A 19553-nucleotide genomic window follows, 5' to 3' on the forward strand; every position below is an offset into this window, starting at 1 on the left:
TTGAATGATAAAGCACATATTGCAGCAATAATTGTTGCAGTGAAAAAGACAAAGATAACTGAAATCTCAGCAATTGAATAACGTACTAAAACAAATGCCCACACATTTTATTTTTAACCTTTATCTCATTAACATACCCAAAATAACATTAAATATAAATATATATATATATATGATGAAAGCGTAGCCTGGTTGTCAATTTTATAAAACCAGAAGATAACTTACAGCTTATTAAGTTATTTGTTAAACATGGCACTGCCACCACTGGACATGCATATAACAAAACAAAATAAAACCATTGGAAAAGCCTCAATCAATTTGATCTTAAGTTCCACCCAACAAATAATGTATTGTTTCACCTTAAATACGTATGACAGCATACAAACAGTGCACTTGACGGTATGCTTGACGGTATGGGTGTTGATGGCTTGTATATAGACTCCGTGGTCATAAAGGTGTGTCTGTCTATATGAATCTTAGATTATATTTTGCAAAAAATGAAAATAGCAAGAGGAGAAGGAACAATAAATTGATTCATAGCAAAATGCCAACATTTGCAAATCAGAAGGAAATAACATCAAGTCCATTATAGAACTGAATGAGTATTACACAATAATGGAGCCAGAGAATGACATATTAGGGAAATCAATTGCTGCCAATCCTCTCTGGATCAAACTCAATAGAACTGTAACATCATGAATGATATTTCATTAAGGACAATCACTGGTTGCAATAAATCAGTACATTTTGAATTTTTCCTTGGTATTTTGGAAAATTTGTTCAGCAATTACAGCAGCAGGCCCATCAGCTCGTTTTATCTCCAAATTAGCTTTCTGGTAATAGGCAGTACCCCTTAATGCATCAGCAATGAAATCATCAAAACCAATTTCAATTGCTGCCTCTGCTTTGGCTCCATATAACAATCGCTGCAGAAAAAAACCAATACCAATTACTACATATGATGGATAGCAGCATTAAAGCACATGACATGCAGAGTGAAGTATAATCCAAAGTTCGTAACAATTCCACTGTGAAAGTGAACGCCAAACTAAACATGTGCAACCTTCACATATCAAACAATAACCTGCGTGCCATTCTGCAAAGTTTGACGTTTATCTACAAATACGCATGAAAATAAAAAATGCACCATGCCTTGATTCTTGAAAGGTGAATAGCTCCAAAGCACATTGGGCATGGTTCACAAGATGCAAATATTTCACAGTCTGACAGCTCAATCCGACCAAGTTTGTTGCATGCCTGGATAATAACAATAGAATTAATCCATTTGGTTGATACAGGTAGTAATGTAGAATATCCATCCCACTAACCCATCATCAAAAAGAATATTAAAATGGGTAATGTACTTTCGAGTGAAAACAGAAATTCCTGGAGTAAATGGGAAAATAGTGAAAAAGGAAGAGTGCAAAAGCTTAAATTAGAGATTACAAACGAGCTGAATTATCAGACCACCTATTAAATCAATATACTTTACAATCATTGTACAAGTATTTCTCTCATATGGAAATTAAAGAGAAGCTGCAAAAGCTGGATTTTAATTATCCCAACTGTTCCACATTAGAAACGAAAAGTATATACAGCAGCTGAGGATCAATCCCCCAGAACAAACAATAATTTGGAACAAGCAAACTATTATGTTTCCATTGCAAAATATGACCTTCAACACAGATCAAATTACAGAAATAAAGGCCATAGGGTAGCAAGTTCAACCTTTCCGCAGGACTGAGGTGCCTGGATGATTGTCATAATTGACTCTGGTGAGGATAGTGATTGTTGAGTGGCATTATGGACAGTGTCAATCTATCGAAATGCACTGCCTGGTTTCAGGCGAGCTCAAAAAGGCATAATTGAGAGTCCTGTTGTTCGTCTCGAAAAATGATGCGGCTTTCAGAAAATATACAGGGAGAATTGAGAAGCACTTAGACTAGGGATATTTCAATTGATGCGATTGTAAGCTGGTTAAGAATATTCCTTCATCTTTACACAATTAGCTTATGGTTTACGAGTCTGGTAAATTAAAGGCATTGTTGGATCAAATTATCACAGAAAAATTCTCCAATGGAACTGCCTCCAGATACTTGTGTTTGTCACATAAAGAGATGCAGAATCACAAAAATGAAGTCAGGCTGGGGCATTCAGTAGAGTGGGGGACACTTTTTCTCAATTATGACTAGCAACTGCAGCAGCCATTTGGAGGGAGTTAGCTTATAGCTGGATTCTCAGCGATGTTCATGTCTGTTGTCTAGGAAAATTCAGATGCTTACCATCACCAGGCATCTTCAGGTTTATAATTAGTTTTTTTTCAAATGTCCATATTGATTGCTGCCATATTTTCTAATGACTCGTTTCTTTTCAGCCATTAGACCAATGTGTCCTGGTTTTTGCAGGTAACATATATTCACAGGAATAAGTCACTGTGCCATGGAGGCCAACCAGACAAACTAAATAGTAAATTTAATCTTGACTAGAAAATGCAAAGAAACTCTATGTTTCCAATTTGTCATTTTAAATATACATAGCGATTACTGTCGTTATTGTCTAGGGACTCTAGTTCTTTCCAGATATTAGAGAGCAAAATACCCTGGTTTTTGCAGGTAATATATTAATAGGAATGAATCAATGTGACATACAGGCCAAGAGAACAAACTAAACTTACTCTTGGTTAGAAAATGTAAGGACTAAATAATATTTTTAAATGACTCTCCAGGCTTCTAATTAGTCCTTTAAAATGTACGCAATGATTACTGTCTTTGATCAGGGACTCTAGTTTCTTTTCAGCCATCGGACTACCAAGTACTCGGGTAACTGGTTTTTGCAGATCATATATCTTCATAGGAATCAGTCACTGGGCCATAGAGATCAAGCAGCCAGATTAAATTTACTAGCCAACCTGAATTTAATCTTGATTAGAAATTGGAGACTTGTTTTCATCCAACCCGATATCTTGATGGTCTGTAATTTTTCTATATTTGGCCACTTGGATAATCATTAGAGAAAACATTGCCAATATCAGTGAGAGGGGCCCGGAGGATGCTGATAATATTCGAACAAATATCGATGTTCAATATGTGTACAAAAGCTCTAGTCTGTTCCAGAGACATGTACTGTTCCAAATTTCTAAGATATATTGCTGGAAGTTGATATCTCTTTAGATATGAAAACCAAGGTCCAACAGTACCCATTCTCTGAAGTCTAGACTAATGTAAATGGAATTATTTAATAACAATGCAATGAAAACAAGCTGCAATTACAATCTTTGCATTTACTAGTTGCTAACAAGTGAAAGCAAGAGAATCAAATGGAACCAACGGCAAACACAAAGTCTGCAATAAGCCAGTCACAAGTGCACTAAAGAGAGAGAACCATAACGTGCCAAAAAGAAAAATTCCAAACACAAGATGCACGAGTGCTCATAAAAGAAGAAATTCCAATCACAAGAAAACACCAAAGATTTAGGTGCTCTTTGGCATAAAAGACCAAGTAGGCCACAAGATAATGCAATAAAAATGAGATTTGTTGTGTATTTATATGCAACTCAAGTAGGGCACTACCCCCAAGAGGCGTTGATGCGGCTGATACCACTTTTCTGGCAGGAGAACCCCAAAAATTTTGACAAAGGACCATGCCATTTGTAATCCCAAATGTGTGCAATCTTTGGCCCAATAGGCCATGCGAGATGAAGTGTAAAAGTGTATCCTAGTTCTTCTTGGGTGGACTGTCATGACCAGTCTTCATAGTTTCACCTCCATGGTGCTTGGTTTAAAGGCTTTGATAACTCCCTGCCTTGATGGACATGCTTATTTCGTGGGATGGTATTTGGGTATCATGAAGGTGGATATATTAGGACACATGACTTAAGGGAATGCTTGTTGTGTTAGCCCTGTAAAGGTGATCGCACTATATAAGGGTGAAAACAACCATCTTGTTATTGTCCTAACACACCTTTTTTTTCTCCACATGAACCATGTTTCTTATGCATGCACATCTCGTTGGCCATGGCCATCATTCTTCATGGTAGACTCACAATTCACAATGATATTTCGTTTCATGAGCCAATGCTTCACACTCTCCAAGGAATGGAAAGAGGTCTATTGCACTCTCTTGGGCAACCCAAGCCATCTCCAAGTCAAAGCACACAAAACACCCTTCTCAAAGTGCCTTTTCAAGCATGTTTTCATCATTAAAGGGGGGGCGACTTCTCATGGAGCAGCCCTAAGGATTCAAAGTAGTAATGTGGCACTTTTATGACCAAAACAAGGGTCACATCAAATGAAGCACATTCCTATGGACCAAGATCAAAGCCAAAAGCAAGCAAATTAAACCTTAAATCACAAAAGCAAGCAAAGTTTGGACCAAATGAAGAAGTCATCCACCTTTATGTCGCTGTTGGAGGTCATGAAGTCAAATCAAGTGAATGTTGAGCCTAATGAGGGGAATGTTGGACCTTCTTCTCACTTGGAAAGCATCTAAACTTTATTTCAAGTCATTTCATGTCAATCATCCTAGGTTGTAGGAAACGTTGGGTCAGAGGGCATTTCTGGCCAAAAACAATACGGAAACGCTGAAACGCATTTGGTACAGCCTGAAAACGTGTTTCAGGTCGTACTGGCACATTTCATGAGGCTGAAACATGGCCCAGTATGCCCTGAAACGTGTTTCCAAGTTGTACGGCCACGTTTCAGCCATAAAGTGACCCTTTTTTCGGAATTTTTTTCGCTCCCTACCAGTTCAAGAGTGTTAGAGGGAGCTATTGAGTATTGGAAACACCTTTTTCTGAGTGGGGCAGCCTAATCTTCAAGCCTATGGCCCTAGTGTTGATATGCAGTGCATGGTAATGTTTAAGAATTTAAGTAAAAGTGACATTCTCCTTTATCTTTCATTTTCATCCTTTTACTTAAATTTTTAACATTACCATGAAATGAGTCAAGATGTTTGAGAGTGGTTTTGCCCTCATTGGATTGCATATGGAGAAAGTAGAATTTTAGATCTCACTCGAAATCCAGTAGACTAATCATTTTTTTAGGATTTCAGGATTGGGGGGATTGCAACGTTTCCAGTGTTCCACGGGGATGCGCACCCTAGGATGGGGGACGCGCTTCCTCGCTCCCCCACGCTCCCGAGGCAAGGAAAGTCCTGGGGAAACGTTTCCCCACAACCCCTTTTTTGGGGAAACTCCGGAGGGACTTTTTCCTAGTGACAAAAAACACTCCCCCCCCCCCCCTCCCCCACATACCCCCAAATTCTTTTGCTAATAACAATTAAAAACATAAAAATTTACAAAATTTTAATATAATTTAAAAAAATGAAAATGAAAACTAAAGGATAAATTAAAACTTTAAAACATAATCATTCACATTTTTCATTAACCCTACGATTTTACCTTGCCACCCAACATTTTCCTTCTACTGTCGCTCAACATTTTCCATCAACAATTTGTTGTGATTCAAATTTACCATCGACCGGGGGCCCGAGACATTTGGAGTTGCAACTTTCATTTTGTGACTTGGAGTTGCCGGATTGGCACTGTAATTTTCATTTTGTCACTTGGAGCCACCAGATTGGAGCTAAGATTTATTATTTAGTACTTTTTAAGAAATTTACTAGTATTTCGCTGCTTTCTATGTTTACTTTTAGTTTAATATTCTATAGATATTTTACACTTTAGCGTAATGTCATTGTCATATGGTGAATTTACTTTCGATGTGCATTGTGTAATTTCAATTGTCAAATGATTAATTTAATTTAGATGTACCTTGCATAATATTAAAGCCCATTGCCAAATGATGGATTTAAATGGAACATTGCATAATGTCAAATGATAAATTCTATTTAGTAATTCACTCTTAGATTTACAATTTTACATTGATGATTACAAGAATGTCAAATGATAATTATGATTCATAATAGTCTAATATGAATTGATGATCATATTTAGATGTACATTTCATCAGTGATGATAATATCTGCGAGATATTGGCGATTTTCGGAAATATCGCAATATTTTCGGTGAGCCGAAATATCGCGATATTTCCTCTCCCGAAAATATCGCGATATTTCCGATATATCGCCGATATCTCAGAAAAATATCGCGCGACAATAGGAAATATCATCGGGCGTCGGCAACTAGAAAAGGGAAATTTCTCATTTTTTTCCTCATTTCATTTTTTGAGTGTTGGAGAAGGAAGGGGAAGGGCATCGTGGTGGTTATCAAGGAGGGATAGAGGATCAAACAACCATTATCACCACCAACTAAGAATTTTTTGTGGATCAAAGATTGAAGAACAATGAGACAAACTTCATTTCTTCCATTAACAGTTATGTTCTTAAAAACCCCTATGTTAATGATTTTTTTCATACATTTAGGGTTATGTTTACATGCCTCTTTGCCTACCAACATTTTTCTTTTTTTTTCCATTTGCTATAATTTTCATGCCCATGAGCCAATGCAAAGGTTTTCCCCATATTTGGACAACAAACTCCATTTCTTTTTTTGACTTTCTTATGCACCCTCTTATTGCCATTTTTCATTGAATTCACATTGCAAATAATGTAGCAAAAAATTTATTTTTTTAAATGAGGTGGTTATTACTTATTATTTTTTGTGTATGGTTGTTTAAGCTTTAATCATTAATAACAAGTTTTTGTTTTTTTGGTGCCCTAGGTTTGAATTAGCTCACTACAAATATGCCAAAAGCCTTGGACCCATTTTGGGAGTATGGGGAGCCTAATGGTGGGACAAATCGGGCACATATATATCATGCAAATTGTGTGGGACCAGGATGACAGGAGGGGTTACGCAACTGAAATACCATCTGGCTAGACTCCCTGGACATGATGTTGGGCTTTGTACAGTTTCTAGTGCAGAGCTTATACAAAAATCTCTTGAAGCAATTGATGAAAAAGACAGAAAGAAGGAAGAGGCAGAAAGAAACAAGGTTGAACGTGCAGGTAGATCTTTCGGGATATCTTCTTTTGATTTTGAGGCTGAGGGAAGTGGGAGGGGCTCCACAGCGTCACCTGCTACTACTAGTGCTAATGTTAGTGGGAGTGGGAGGTCATCATTTTTTGTTCCACGAACAGGACATGGAGCACAACCTTCCATAAAATCAATTGTTAAAAAAAGGGAGAAGCAAGAAGCAGATAGAGTTATGGGGAGGTGTCTTTTCTGGAGCGACTTACCTCTCAGCATCACCAAAACCAATCCATTTTGGCAGCCAATGTGTGATGTTATTGCTATTGTGGTCTCAGGGTACAAAAGTGTTACATATGAGGAGTTGCGGGGGCCAATCCTTCAAGCAAAAAAGTAGGACATCAACTTTAGGACATCAATCCTAAAGGTACCATGTTTATTAAATCAATGGATGCATCAGCACATATAAAATATGCAACAATGAAATTTGAGTTGTTAGATGGGCTCATCTAGGAGATTGGTGTGCAGAATGTGGTGCAAGTCATAACAGATAATGCAGCTAATTATGTGTCTACCGACAATATGATTATGTAGAGGCATTGCACATTGCTCTGGACTCCGTGTGCAGCACATTGTATCGATTTGTTGCTTGAGGATATGGGGAAACTCTCCTTCATCAAGGTGGTGATTGATATGGCTAGGAGCGTCACCAAGTTTATTTATAAGCATGATTTTGTTCTTAGCCTCATGAAGAGATACACTAGAAACAAGGAGTTGCAGTGTCCTACAATCACACGTTTTGCCACCAACTTTATTACTCTTCAGTCTTTGCTTCGATGCCAGTTTGAGTTGAAGCAAATGTTTGTTTATGATGAGTGGTGTGATTATAGATACAGCAGGAGACAGGACAGGAGAGCCATTGCAAAAATGGTGTACACTGACACATTTTGGCAGGGAGTAGAAGAAGTGTGCTCAGTTATTGAACCTAGGTAAAGGCTCTGAGATTGGTAGATGGGGACAAGCTTGCAATGGCTTATTTGTATGAGGCCATGGGTAGGGCCAAGAAGGCCATTCATTCTTATTATCTAGACAAGGGTTCTGCTAGGATTGATAGACATATGATGTTATGGGATGTGATTGATAGTCAGTGGACAGGGATGCTTCATTGACCCATTCATGCAACAACACTCTTCCTCAACCCCCGCATTTTCATACAAATGCGTCTTTGAATTTGATGGTGAGGTAATGGAAGGGCTCTATTCCTGTATTCAAAGGATGGTACCTAATCCTAAGTTTCGTAGTAAAATATATCACGAGATAGAGTTTTATCGGGATTGTGTTGGCCTATTTGGCTTTGATGATGCTATTAGGGAAAGGACCCTCTTCATGCCACGTAAGTGACAAGTCATCACTCATTAGAATTTTCAATTTAGAATTTACTTATTTATAATTCTAGATTTTTAAAATTCAATTATGTAACTTTTATTTGAAAGTTTAATTATGTTTTAAGTTTTTGACTTTTTTATTTCTTTATTTTGTTGTAGATATTTGGTGGCGAAGCTATGGTGCAAGGGCACCAAATTTGCAAAAATTGGCCATAAGAATCCTGAGTCAAACATGTAGCTCTTCAGGGTGTGAGCGCAATTGGAGTGTATTTGAGAAAATACACTCAAAAAAGTGCAACAGGTATAACTTTGAGCTTCAGCCTTCAGTTGAGCAATTACATTTATTGTAATTTTTAATTTTTAATTAATGACCCTCAAGTGTCAAGAGTCAAGACTCAAGACTCATTAGTTTTTTTGACACTCTTACAGGTTGGAGTTCTCACACCTCAATGATTTAGTGTATGTGCATTACAATATCCGACTTCGAGTGAAGCAAATAGAAGCACCAATGGATCCAGATGCCATTTCCTTAGACAATATTGATGTATTGTCTCAGTGGAGGGTGGAGTCTGAGGTGCCCATCTTGGAGGAGTCACCTTCATGGTTAGAGCCAGAGGATCCATTAGAACAGGGGCAGCAAGAGGAGGAGGACTCGAGGGAGGAGCAGCACGAGGAGGAGCAGGAGGAAGAGGAGGAGGAGGAGACTGTGGGAGCATTAGCATCAACACCATCTACTATAGATATAGGAGATCACAACTCCACACCTAGCACTCATTATTTGACATTAGGTGCAGGGGTAGGGCCTTCTACTGCTAGGCGCAGGCCTAGCAAACAACCCATCATGTTTTCCCGTAAAAGGGCGAGAGGGCACTGATTTTAGATAGATAACTGCTAGTTTTATTTGTTTTGCTACATATAACTCATGATGATGAGATACTTTTATATATGTGATGTTATTTTGTATTGGTTCTCCACATTTGAGTCCTTGATTAGACAATTATCAGGGATCAGCAGGGTTTGGTATTGCCTTTGATGTATCATTTTTATTTTACATCATATATATTAGTGCTTTCTTCATATTTATGTGCCAATGTGTTTATTTCATGTTGTTATTGCTTTATAGGTTTAAAAATCTGAAGAAAAAAAATTAATATATTATGCATTTTTTATGTTTGCCAATATTTTCCGATATTGGTTCTCCACATTTGAGTCCTTGATTGAACAATTATCAAGGATCAGCAGGGTTTGGTATCGCCTTTGATGTATCATTTTTATTTTACATCATATATATAAGTGATTTCTTCATATTTATGTGCCAATGTGTTTATTTCATGTTGTTATTGTTTTACATTTTTAAAAATCTGAAGAAAAAAAAAGATGAATATACTATGCATTTTTTATGCTTGCCAATATTTGCCGATATTTTCGTCGATATTGTCGATAAGATGTTTTCTGGACCCTCGCCGATATTTTGCCAATACCAATATTTTCAACGCTGCATTTCATAATTATTAAGATTTACTATTTACTAACTTATTTATTGACATATTGTTGGGATTTTATTTTTTATTTTTATATATTAAATTTTTTATAATTTCATAATTTTTATGACTTTGACGTCCCCCGTTTCCCCAAAATTTCCCTAAATTTTGGGGTTGCTTGTATACATCCCCCGTGTGTGTATCCCCACTCCCGTGTTTCCCAATCCCAGAAACTCGATGGAACATTAAATGTTTTCATTGGATTTTTTCATGTATTAGGGTATGGAACTTGTATTTAATCAAGAACACCAAGCCCTTTATGCAAGGGATACTCCCAATAATCAAGAGCATCTAGGGTACTAGGGAATGGAACTTGTATTTAATCAAGAGCACCAAGGTCATTGGACTATGCAGTAGGAGACTCCCAATCAAGCACGAGAAAAGAAATTAGAAATTCCTCATGGCAAGAGGGTCAAGCAGTGGATAATAGATTTACTTGTCTTTTCTAGTTTCTAGTACTTTCTATAGCTATTGACTCTTTCATATTTATTATGGTATTTTCTGTAAACATTACCAACCTTTGCCTTGCATCTCGTAGGGGTCCAAAATATAGCAATGGTCCTTCTAAAGAATGGGATGTGGATCCAGAAAGTCCTAATCTGGAGCTCTCTATTGTTGCCTTGAATATTCAGGATCGGGAGCCTAAATGTGGAATTGGCCAATCATCTTCTTCAGCTCCACCATCCACTATTGAGCATGCTTCTGCTTCTATTTTTTATGGGGATTGTGATGATGAGGATGAAGGTTGAAGGCTATTAGTCTTTATAGTACTTGCAACCTCATTGTCTTTATTGTACTTGCAGCCTCATATATATAATAAAGGTTGATTTTGAAATTTGGATATATAATAAAGGCTGATTTTGGATATTGCTATTTTCATTATGTGATCATTCATGAGTAAATGTGATGTAAATTTAGAGACTTATAGTTTATGCATTGACATTGGACAATTTAATCATAATGTAATAAATTATAATGTATCATGCATGCTTTGTGATTGCACATACTTCTTAAATTTCCACATATATATATATATATATATATATATATCGTGTTTCCCCGTTTCCAAAATTTGGGAGGGTCACATTTCGTACCCGTACCCATTTCCCCGTATCATGCAACTCAGCAATCATCCCTCCTATGTTCGACATCACTTTGCTTGTTGGGAGGTTTGCAACCCATTTTTTGACTTGGAAGTCATTCCCATTGTAAGGCCCTAAATATGTCAATTAACAGAATTTAATTTAAAAATTATACCTAGATTAATATTTAACCAGACCGTGAATTTTAAACATAACTTAATAATACATTTGCAAGTACTTACCTAGAACTTTCATTTGAATGTGTTTTTCTCTGTTATTGCTCTCGCTCTCGTTACCAAGTCGCCCCTTTTCCTCCCAGCCTATCTGGGATCAACCTATCTGATTCCTAGATCCAGAAGACTTCAAAATGGAGGTCTTTTGTCCCGTGCCCAAAGTTCCAAGAACAATCATGGATCAGTCTTCCTCTTTGTCTATGGCTCTGTTGGAAATTCCTCCTCTGTCTGTGTCATACTCCCCAAAAATCCTCCCTTAAGATTCTCAACCCCCTTCTTCTTATAACACTAATCTTTCCACCGCCTTCTACCACACCGTTTCAGTTCCAATTAATAAAATGTTTTCTTCCTGGTTCTCTGTCGATCACAGGTGGAGCGAATTCCAGCTCCCATGGAAGTTCTTTTCATAAGCATTACTTGAGGTTTTGTCGAAGTTGTTTTGAATGTGCCACCCCCTTTGGAATATTTTATCATCTCTCTAATAAGGAATTCAAGAAATATAAAGCTAATTTTTTGTAATAACTTAGTCTCCAAGTCATTTATGGATGACAAGTCAATCTTTCCTAAAGTTTCTTAGCTATTCCAAGGGAGCAAAAGAAAGAGAGATGTCGAGAGTCTCATCCACAAATAAAGAGCTCACTCTACTCCCAAATCATTATGAATTGTTGAGATCAATTTTCCCAAAATATAATAATTTCATGAAGCTTTGGTGTGAACTTTCAACTCTCTTTTTCTTGGCTATTCTACATATTTTCAAAGGCAATTTTGTGTTAATTCAAGACTACTACAAGGCTATCAAGATCAATCAAGATCAATCCATTTGAAGGGAAATTGTCACTTGGAGGGAGACGTTTAGGGTAAATTTCTCACTTCTCTTTTGTTGGTGTGTAGTATGCATTAATTCTCCTTGTTGGGCCATACCCGGGCCTAGAGATTCATCAACAAGGGTTTCAAATTTATTTCATTCCATAATTAATCTTATGATTGAAAGCTTTCCCCTTGAGGGGATCCCTTCTAGTAAGGGTTGGTTTCCTAATTTGTCTTCATGAGAAAAAGAGGTAATTTAACTTCTAGGGTTTTAGTGTTGCACATATTGTGATCAAATCGGAATTATCATGATATTATCGTCAAACCATCTCTCGTTGATGTTGTCATCATAACTTATCGCAATAATTTCCCTATTCAAGGATGTGGGCGAGCGTCCTCATTCCCCCCCTCCCCCCCACCCCACCGTCAAATTCGCTCCTGAACCATGCTCTGAGCAGGAGCGCGCTCCCACCAAAAAAAAAAAAAAAATTCACAAAGATGTTCCAAATGGAAAAAAATTTCAAATAAACAAGAGTTTTTTAGTAGGTCAGCCTAATATTCAAGCCTATGGCCCTAGTATTGATATGCAATTCATGGTAATGTTAAATTCTTAAAAGTAAAAGTTACATTCTCCTATCTTTCATTTTCATCATTTTACTTAAAGTTTTAGCATTACCGAGAAATGACTCAGGATGTTTGGGAGTAGTTCCAACCTCATTGGATTTCATATGGAAAAAGTAGAATTTTTTATCTCACTCAAAATCTAGCGGACTTTTCAGTTTTTCAATATTTCAAGATTGGGGGGATTGCAATGTTTCCATTGGATTTTACCATGTACTAGGGTATGGAACTCGTATTTAATCAAGAGCACCAAGTTCCCTATGTACCTTGATGTTAGTGACATTGATTGTCAAACTCCTCTATCATGACCCCACTAAAAATGTACTCGTCACTCAAACAAAATATTGACTTGACATGCTACGTTTTTTCTATCTTATGTTAATGTTTAGAGGGTGATATTAATGACAAAGATCCCAAGATAGGCAATGATTTTGATGATATGTAGGTATTTGTTGTAGCATGAATTTTTTGGATGCTAGAGGCCATCTAGAGCCTATTTGTTGATGTATTTTCTGTTCAAAGATGGATTGCATTCGATGCTATTTTGACTTGTAACTTGTGGACATGTGGTTGATGAAGATTCTAACTTTTAGATGACTGATGTTATACGGTTTAATCTATGTTTTTATGCTTTTTATATCTAATTCATCATTCTACATATTTTTGTTGACATATATGCATAAAAATATATATTATATAAAAATTTCATTCCCAATTCACTCCCGACACAGGAGCTTTTGAAAATGTTGCTCCCCGCTCTTGCTCCCAAGCAGCCTTGTCCCTATTTTGAATTTATTGTGATAATTTAGGTAATTATCGCTCTAACATTGTCAATTTCAACTTATAACCAATTTTTTTTCTTGTAACCCTAATTTTTTAAAAGTGACTTAGGGGATTGAGCTATGAGGATACTTTGTCTATTTCCAACATGCAATCAAGGGGAAATTTATGGTTTTCATTTCCCAATATTTATCTCATGAGATATATACCCTAGTAGTTAATGGTAATATTAAATTCTTAAAGTAAAAGTGATTTTTCCTTTATTTTTCATTTTCATCCTTTTACTTAATTTGTTAACATTACCATTAACTGACTCAAGATGTTTGGGAGTGGTTCCAACCTCATTGGGTTTCATATGGAGAAAGCAGAATTTTGGACACCACTCAAAATCCAATAGAGTTTAACAATTTTTAGGATTTCAAGATTGATAGAATTGCAATGTTTCTATTGGATTTTGTGATGTACAAGGGTATGGAACTAACATTTAATCAAGATCACCAAGCCCTCTACGTACCTCGATGTTGGTGGCATTGACTATTGAGCTCTTCCTTCATGACCGTCGTAAAAATGTACACTTCACTAAAGCACAATCACTGATTAGGATGTTAAGATTTTTCTATCTTATTTTAATGCTTAGTAGGTGATCTTGATGAGTAGGATCCCAATATAGGCAATGATTTTGATGTTATGTAGCTATTTGTTGTAGTATGATTTTCTTTGGATTTCAGAGGCCATTTAGAGCCTCTCAGTCTCTATTGATCTATTTTGATTCAGAGATGGATTGCACTTAGTGTTATTTTTGTTATATCCACCCTTGTTATACACATGAAAAAAATTGCATATTTGTGTATAATAATTTGGATTCATATGGATGCACATAAATTATATGTTCTTTTCAAAATTTGAATATTTTATTTATTTTTTGGTCAACCAATCTTTTGGTCCAATTTTGATAACATTGTTGAGGATGATGTGACCATTTTCCATCAAGCAAACAAGGGGAAATCTGTTGTTTTCATTGCCATGATTCATCTCATGAGATACATTTATTTTTGTTTTGATATGATTTTGTATCATTCTATTAGATCTTATGACTTAGGATAGATATCATATTTCAATATCAATATCTGATTTATACTTGACACCTTATACATATTATATATCAATTTTGTTTTCATATTTATGTAGCAATGTGTTTTTTTGATGTTGATGTTGTTTTATAAGTTAAAAATTTGAAAAAAAAAATGTTATTTTTGTATTTTTAAGTTTCTCGATATTTTCCCCAATATTGTCGATAATTTAAATTTTGTACCCCCGGCAATAAATTGTCAATAACAATAATGTAACATCGGTTCTATCTCTTTTCCCTGAGTCATAAGCATTGAATAACCAATTTACGAGGGACTCATATTGACACCAATAGCCCTAAATGGAAATAAGGCACCTATGCCCTTATCCAACCAACCACTTTTTACAAAATTCAAGTTTTTGTCTTTTATTTATTTATATTATTGAAAAATATCTAAAAATACAAAAATCTAAATATTAAAAATAAAAAGTAAACCATTGAAAATCGTACAATTATTGTCTAGAAGAAAGTTCATGGATTACATTTTTTTATCTGGACAATTTTCTCTTGATTTATGCCATATTAATAATCTAGAGGCCCAAGGAAAAATGACCCTATGGTTTATTGTTTTCGGGCTTTATATAATATCGTTTTGAAGGTTTTGAACATGTCTTCATAATTTTGAAATTTGATTACAACAATATCTTCTCAATGTTTAGTAAGTCTCTTTGCTTAGAGTTTTGTGAGAGAGGTTGTTTATAAACCCTTAAAGCCCTAGTTACATTCTTTAAGTATGTTAACTACATATTATCAATAATTAGAAGTATTTTAAGCTGCCCTAAGTACTGAACAAGGTTGTATCTTGTTTAGGGCATTTTCTAATTTGACCCTATGGGGGATTGGACGCCCTTTTCATGTAAGTTTGGATTAGATTGTTGTAGCTTACCATTTACTTTCGTTTTTATCATAGTTGGGCTATGTTTTCACTTACATTTTAGTCCTTAAACTCAAGCACCCAATTATCCATCATACTAGTTTGTTTACACTCCCAGGTTGCTTCAAAGACACTCCAACTTTGATATTTCTACAATTTCTAGTTATTTGGCAGATCTGGAAGTGTAGGACAGTAGCAAGCATGTCCAAATCAGGCTACAAATCAAGCGGCAACAGGAGACAAATCATCTTACTTGACGTATGCACCCTTCCCTCACTCTTGAGCATCAAAGGTAACCATCTATTGTGTCTCTTGAGTGAGGTTTGCATGCTAGTTTGTATTTTCTGCAGTTATCATTCATATATCAGACCTAACATTTTGTTTCAATTAAATCCTAACCTTCATCATGATTATTGTTTCTAGGCACTAGTGCTTATTGGTGAAGTCGTGTAGATTGGGACACCTATCATGGCATTGTACGAGTTGGCCTAAAGTGAAAGGAAATTGCACAAAGGTGACAATGGGTGCATCTCCTATGTGCTTACCATTTAGCACCTTAACGGACCCTTGCCAAGGCTGCTAATCCCGGCAATAACAAAGCCTATGAGTACATGTTTGACTAACTCAGCCTTTACTACTCCCTAGTATTACAACAAATGATAATAAATGATCAAAGAATGGCCTTACCCGTGATTACAAATTTATTAATGATACGTATGTGTGTCATAGCCACATGTGAAGATTACACCCATAATTCTTGTTACCTTCCAGATGTACCTAATAGAGGAAGGAAGAGAACCATCAATGTTGGACAAGGCACCCATCAAAGTTTCAATTCCAAAGGTCCTGCAAGGCAATTTTGCCCCTTCTTCTTCTCTCTTATTTCTCTATGCAATTTCCGTACCCCATGGGGGAATTGTAAAAAATGTTACTAGCATGATGAACTTATGTGAAAAGCTTAGTCCCTTAGGACCTTGTTATTAAGGAAGTTGTTCTAGAGTGTCTTTTTCACTTAATTAATTACTTTTTGCTTTTTAGCAATTAATAACTTATTTAGTTTTTTCACTCATGTCCTCCAAAGTTGCAGTGCATCTTAATAACTAGGCCCTAAAGGTGTTATCTAAGTCTATGGTCAATGTATAATACCACGCTAGGTATTATATTGAGTCTTACAGAATTGCATTAGATTTTTATAAGATATTTTAATAATTAGAAATTTCCTGCAGAATGGAAATTTTTAAATAAATCTCATGTAACAAATAAAAAAGTGGTACCAAGAGGCTTCATATGGCATCTAGGTACTCGTTTTTCATCCTCAGAGTATCCATATTACTTGAGTAGCCCTTTTGGGTGAAATTTTTTATTTTTTCTTTATGAAAAATCAATTTTGCTCAAAAAGGTGAGAAAAAGGACAAAAATCAAGAAATTAAATAAAAGAAAACAGGTTGAAAACATGTTTTTATTTGTCTCCATTCCAACTAGTGCTATCAAAAACTTGAGAAGAGTTGAGTAAGCACTTAAGAAGAGTTCATGACCGTTAATTTTTTACTTAACAAGCTTTTTGCTTAGGTCAGTTACTTCATTAATCCATTAGCCCATTATTAATTCCATTAATCCATTAGCAATCACATTAACCATTATCATATGGCAGTAACTGATGAAAGAACATCAAACATAAATGTTGAAGACAAGCCAAAACAAGAGGACACCAAATTTGGCGAATGCCAAGGAAAAACCCCAAGATGGGGAAAAGTCTTTGATAAATTCTTCTTATTATTATATCAAAATGTTCAGCAGAGAGAGAGAGTACAAAAGTCAAAATTGATTTGTCAAATCAAAATAAAAACAGCTCTGTCAAATATGCAGTTAACAGCAATCAAAATATGCCCTAACCAGAAAGTCAATAGCAGGTCAAAGTAGCAGCGAACTGTCCTCAATGTAGCTTAGTCGTACCTAGTCAAACTTGGCCTTCAAAGGAGGTCAAAGACAACATAAAACAGTCGTGAAAACAATGGTCAAACTTGCTCAAACTCTGCAGTCAAGTCTGCAGTCAACCCTGTGATTGGTCTGCAGTCAAATACAACGAAATGCCTCGGTTCCAGTGCCAATAGATGCAGCTTGCCACAAACGAAATTTTGGCACAAAAACCGCAGTCAAAGTGATGTTCAAAGTGCCTAGTCAACATTGGTCAAACCTGCAACAGTCTCTGAAATTTCAACCATGTAATTCGTCCTACAATTGGTCTTTTTGTTGCCACACGTGTGAGGAAAAGATATGCCCAATAAGTTGTATGAACGAATCAGAGGAGGAGAGAGATGATTGTGTGAGTGAGTGAAGTGCCAAATGAGGTTGGAGGTCTCTCTTATTTATACAAATTGTTGAGGGTGAACTGACATGTCTCTTGGGCTTCATGAGCCTACATGATGATGTGACCGACCTTGATAATTTGCACATGTGATGGCATAAATACAAAAACACATTTTTGCTTATCCAAATGTGGTGATCTTTTATGTTTGGTCCTCTCGAAAAGAGGAGTTCAATGCAATAATCATCTCCATCAAATGAGTTGTCCAAAGTGGAATTTGGCCCTAATTGCCAATTTTAACACTCCCTCTCAACTAGGGAGAATTCCACCTGCTCCATCATGCCATCCTGTCATCATGAACCATCTTTGCATCTCATCTCAACTTTGTTGAACAATGATGTAATAATGAAGAAGAATTGATCGAGAGTGAGTGACAAGACCTTGCCACTCTCCACTAACAAAATTTAGTCTAGGGGAAGAACCCTAATCAGATTCGATCCGAGATCAAGTTGTTGAACACCATCCATCCTAGACATATGCGGTACGAAAGTACACAATGGGTCCATCTGTAGTGTTATGGTCCCTATCCACTTTTCCCAACTCAATGGCCAAATGAGAGGTACTTCCCATGTGTCCCAGACTACATGGGTAGGATGATGTTGGGGCAACAACAAGGAAAGAATAAATCACATCTTGCTCACAACCACACATAGGGAAAGGATAAACCACATCCTACAGTCACATGTCACAACCATCGTAGGGAAAGGATAAACCACATCCTACGTGCATGCAAACCACCAAGAGTAGGGAAAGGATGAACCACGTCCTACATGCATGCCAACCAACAATCGTAGGAAGGATCCTACACGTGGGGAAAGGAAGAAACACATCCCACCAACATGTCAAACATCGATCGTAGGGAATGAATACATATGGGGAAAGGATGAACCACATCCCACCAACATGTCCACATGTGACAACCAACAAATGCCTATATGCATCTCTCACTAGGGTATCCGTAGGAGAAGGTGAACCACTCATCTTGCTCATATGCCAGGGGAAGGTGAACCACTCACCCTATACACAATGTACCAATAAGGGAAGGTGAACCACTCACCCTATACACAATGTACCTATAGGGGAAGGTGAACCACTCACCCTATGGTTGCATATAGCTCCAAGAAGTACCCCAGTCCCGCAGGAGATCCGAGAGGTCAATGTTCAACTGAGACCCTCATAATAGGGTCTATCCACAACTCCCAACCTCTATCTGAAGAAATATAATCTTGACCTTACCAAGAGGCTATGTAAGGATGACAGTGATCTGCTCATCCAACCAACAATGATGGAGCTTAGTAGAACTCCAATGTACCATATCAAAATAAAGCGGTACCCAATGCTTGGAGTTATCATGGAACATGGATTCTCTGAAAAATGAATCCCACTCAAGAATATTGCAATATACAACAGTGGTTACCAGGACGTGCTCAAATGGCTCACTGAAGAGCTTCCTCAACCAACTGGTTTCAAAATAAGCCATACATACTACTATATACATTCAGCGTCAATAGTGCTTCCAAAGCAACCGAATCAAGAGATATAGCACTAGATGTGCTCTTTCCATCCATCACACTGCCAACCAAGCCAGCTTCAGAATATTCATGGAATCTTAGATTCCAGCAGTGTACCTCAGATTATAGATAATAGAATCACAGAGATATCTCAATAAGCAGTTATCCAATATCTGAGGCTCATCCATAAATCAACTCAGAGGCTTCATAGCAAGGCATATGATTGATAAGGTGTTTATCAAGAACACCAAGGATCCCACAAGATATACATATGTAGACTAGCAGCTTCTCCATCTC

General features: G+C 36.7%; 1 protein-coding gene across 4 annotated transcripts in view; it reads right to left on the reverse strand.

The window, feature by feature from the left end:
• Positions 1-553: 553 nt before the first annotated feature.
• LOC149251374 (Cytidine/deoxycytidylate deaminase family protein) overlaps positions 554-19553 on the reverse strand; it is a 99734-nt gene continuing 80734 nt past the window's right edge. For 3 of the 4 annotated variants that reach the window (XM_089459391.1, XM_089459392.1, XM_089459390.1), the window contains 2 exons: positions 1153-1257; positions 554-926 (listed from right to left, as the gene is read on the reverse strand). In XM_089459391.1, coding sequence (XP_089315517.1) covers positions 738-926; positions 1153-1257 — 294 coding nt within the window. In that variant the 3' untranslated portion in view covers positions 554-737. The remainder of the gene's footprint in view (positions 927-1152; positions 1258-19553) is intronic. The other variant, XM_089459393.1, reaches the window with a different exon arrangement.

The sequence above is a fragment of the Pinus tabuliformis genome, chromosome 7 (assembly GCF_031772625.1).
Source record: "Pinus tabuliformis cultivar Carrire ecotype Pingquan chromosome 7, CPIR1, whole genome shotgun sequence".
In the NCBI taxonomy this organism is placed as follows: Eukaryota; Viridiplantae; Streptophyta; class Pinopsida; order Pinales; family Pinaceae; genus Pinus; species Pinus tabuliformis.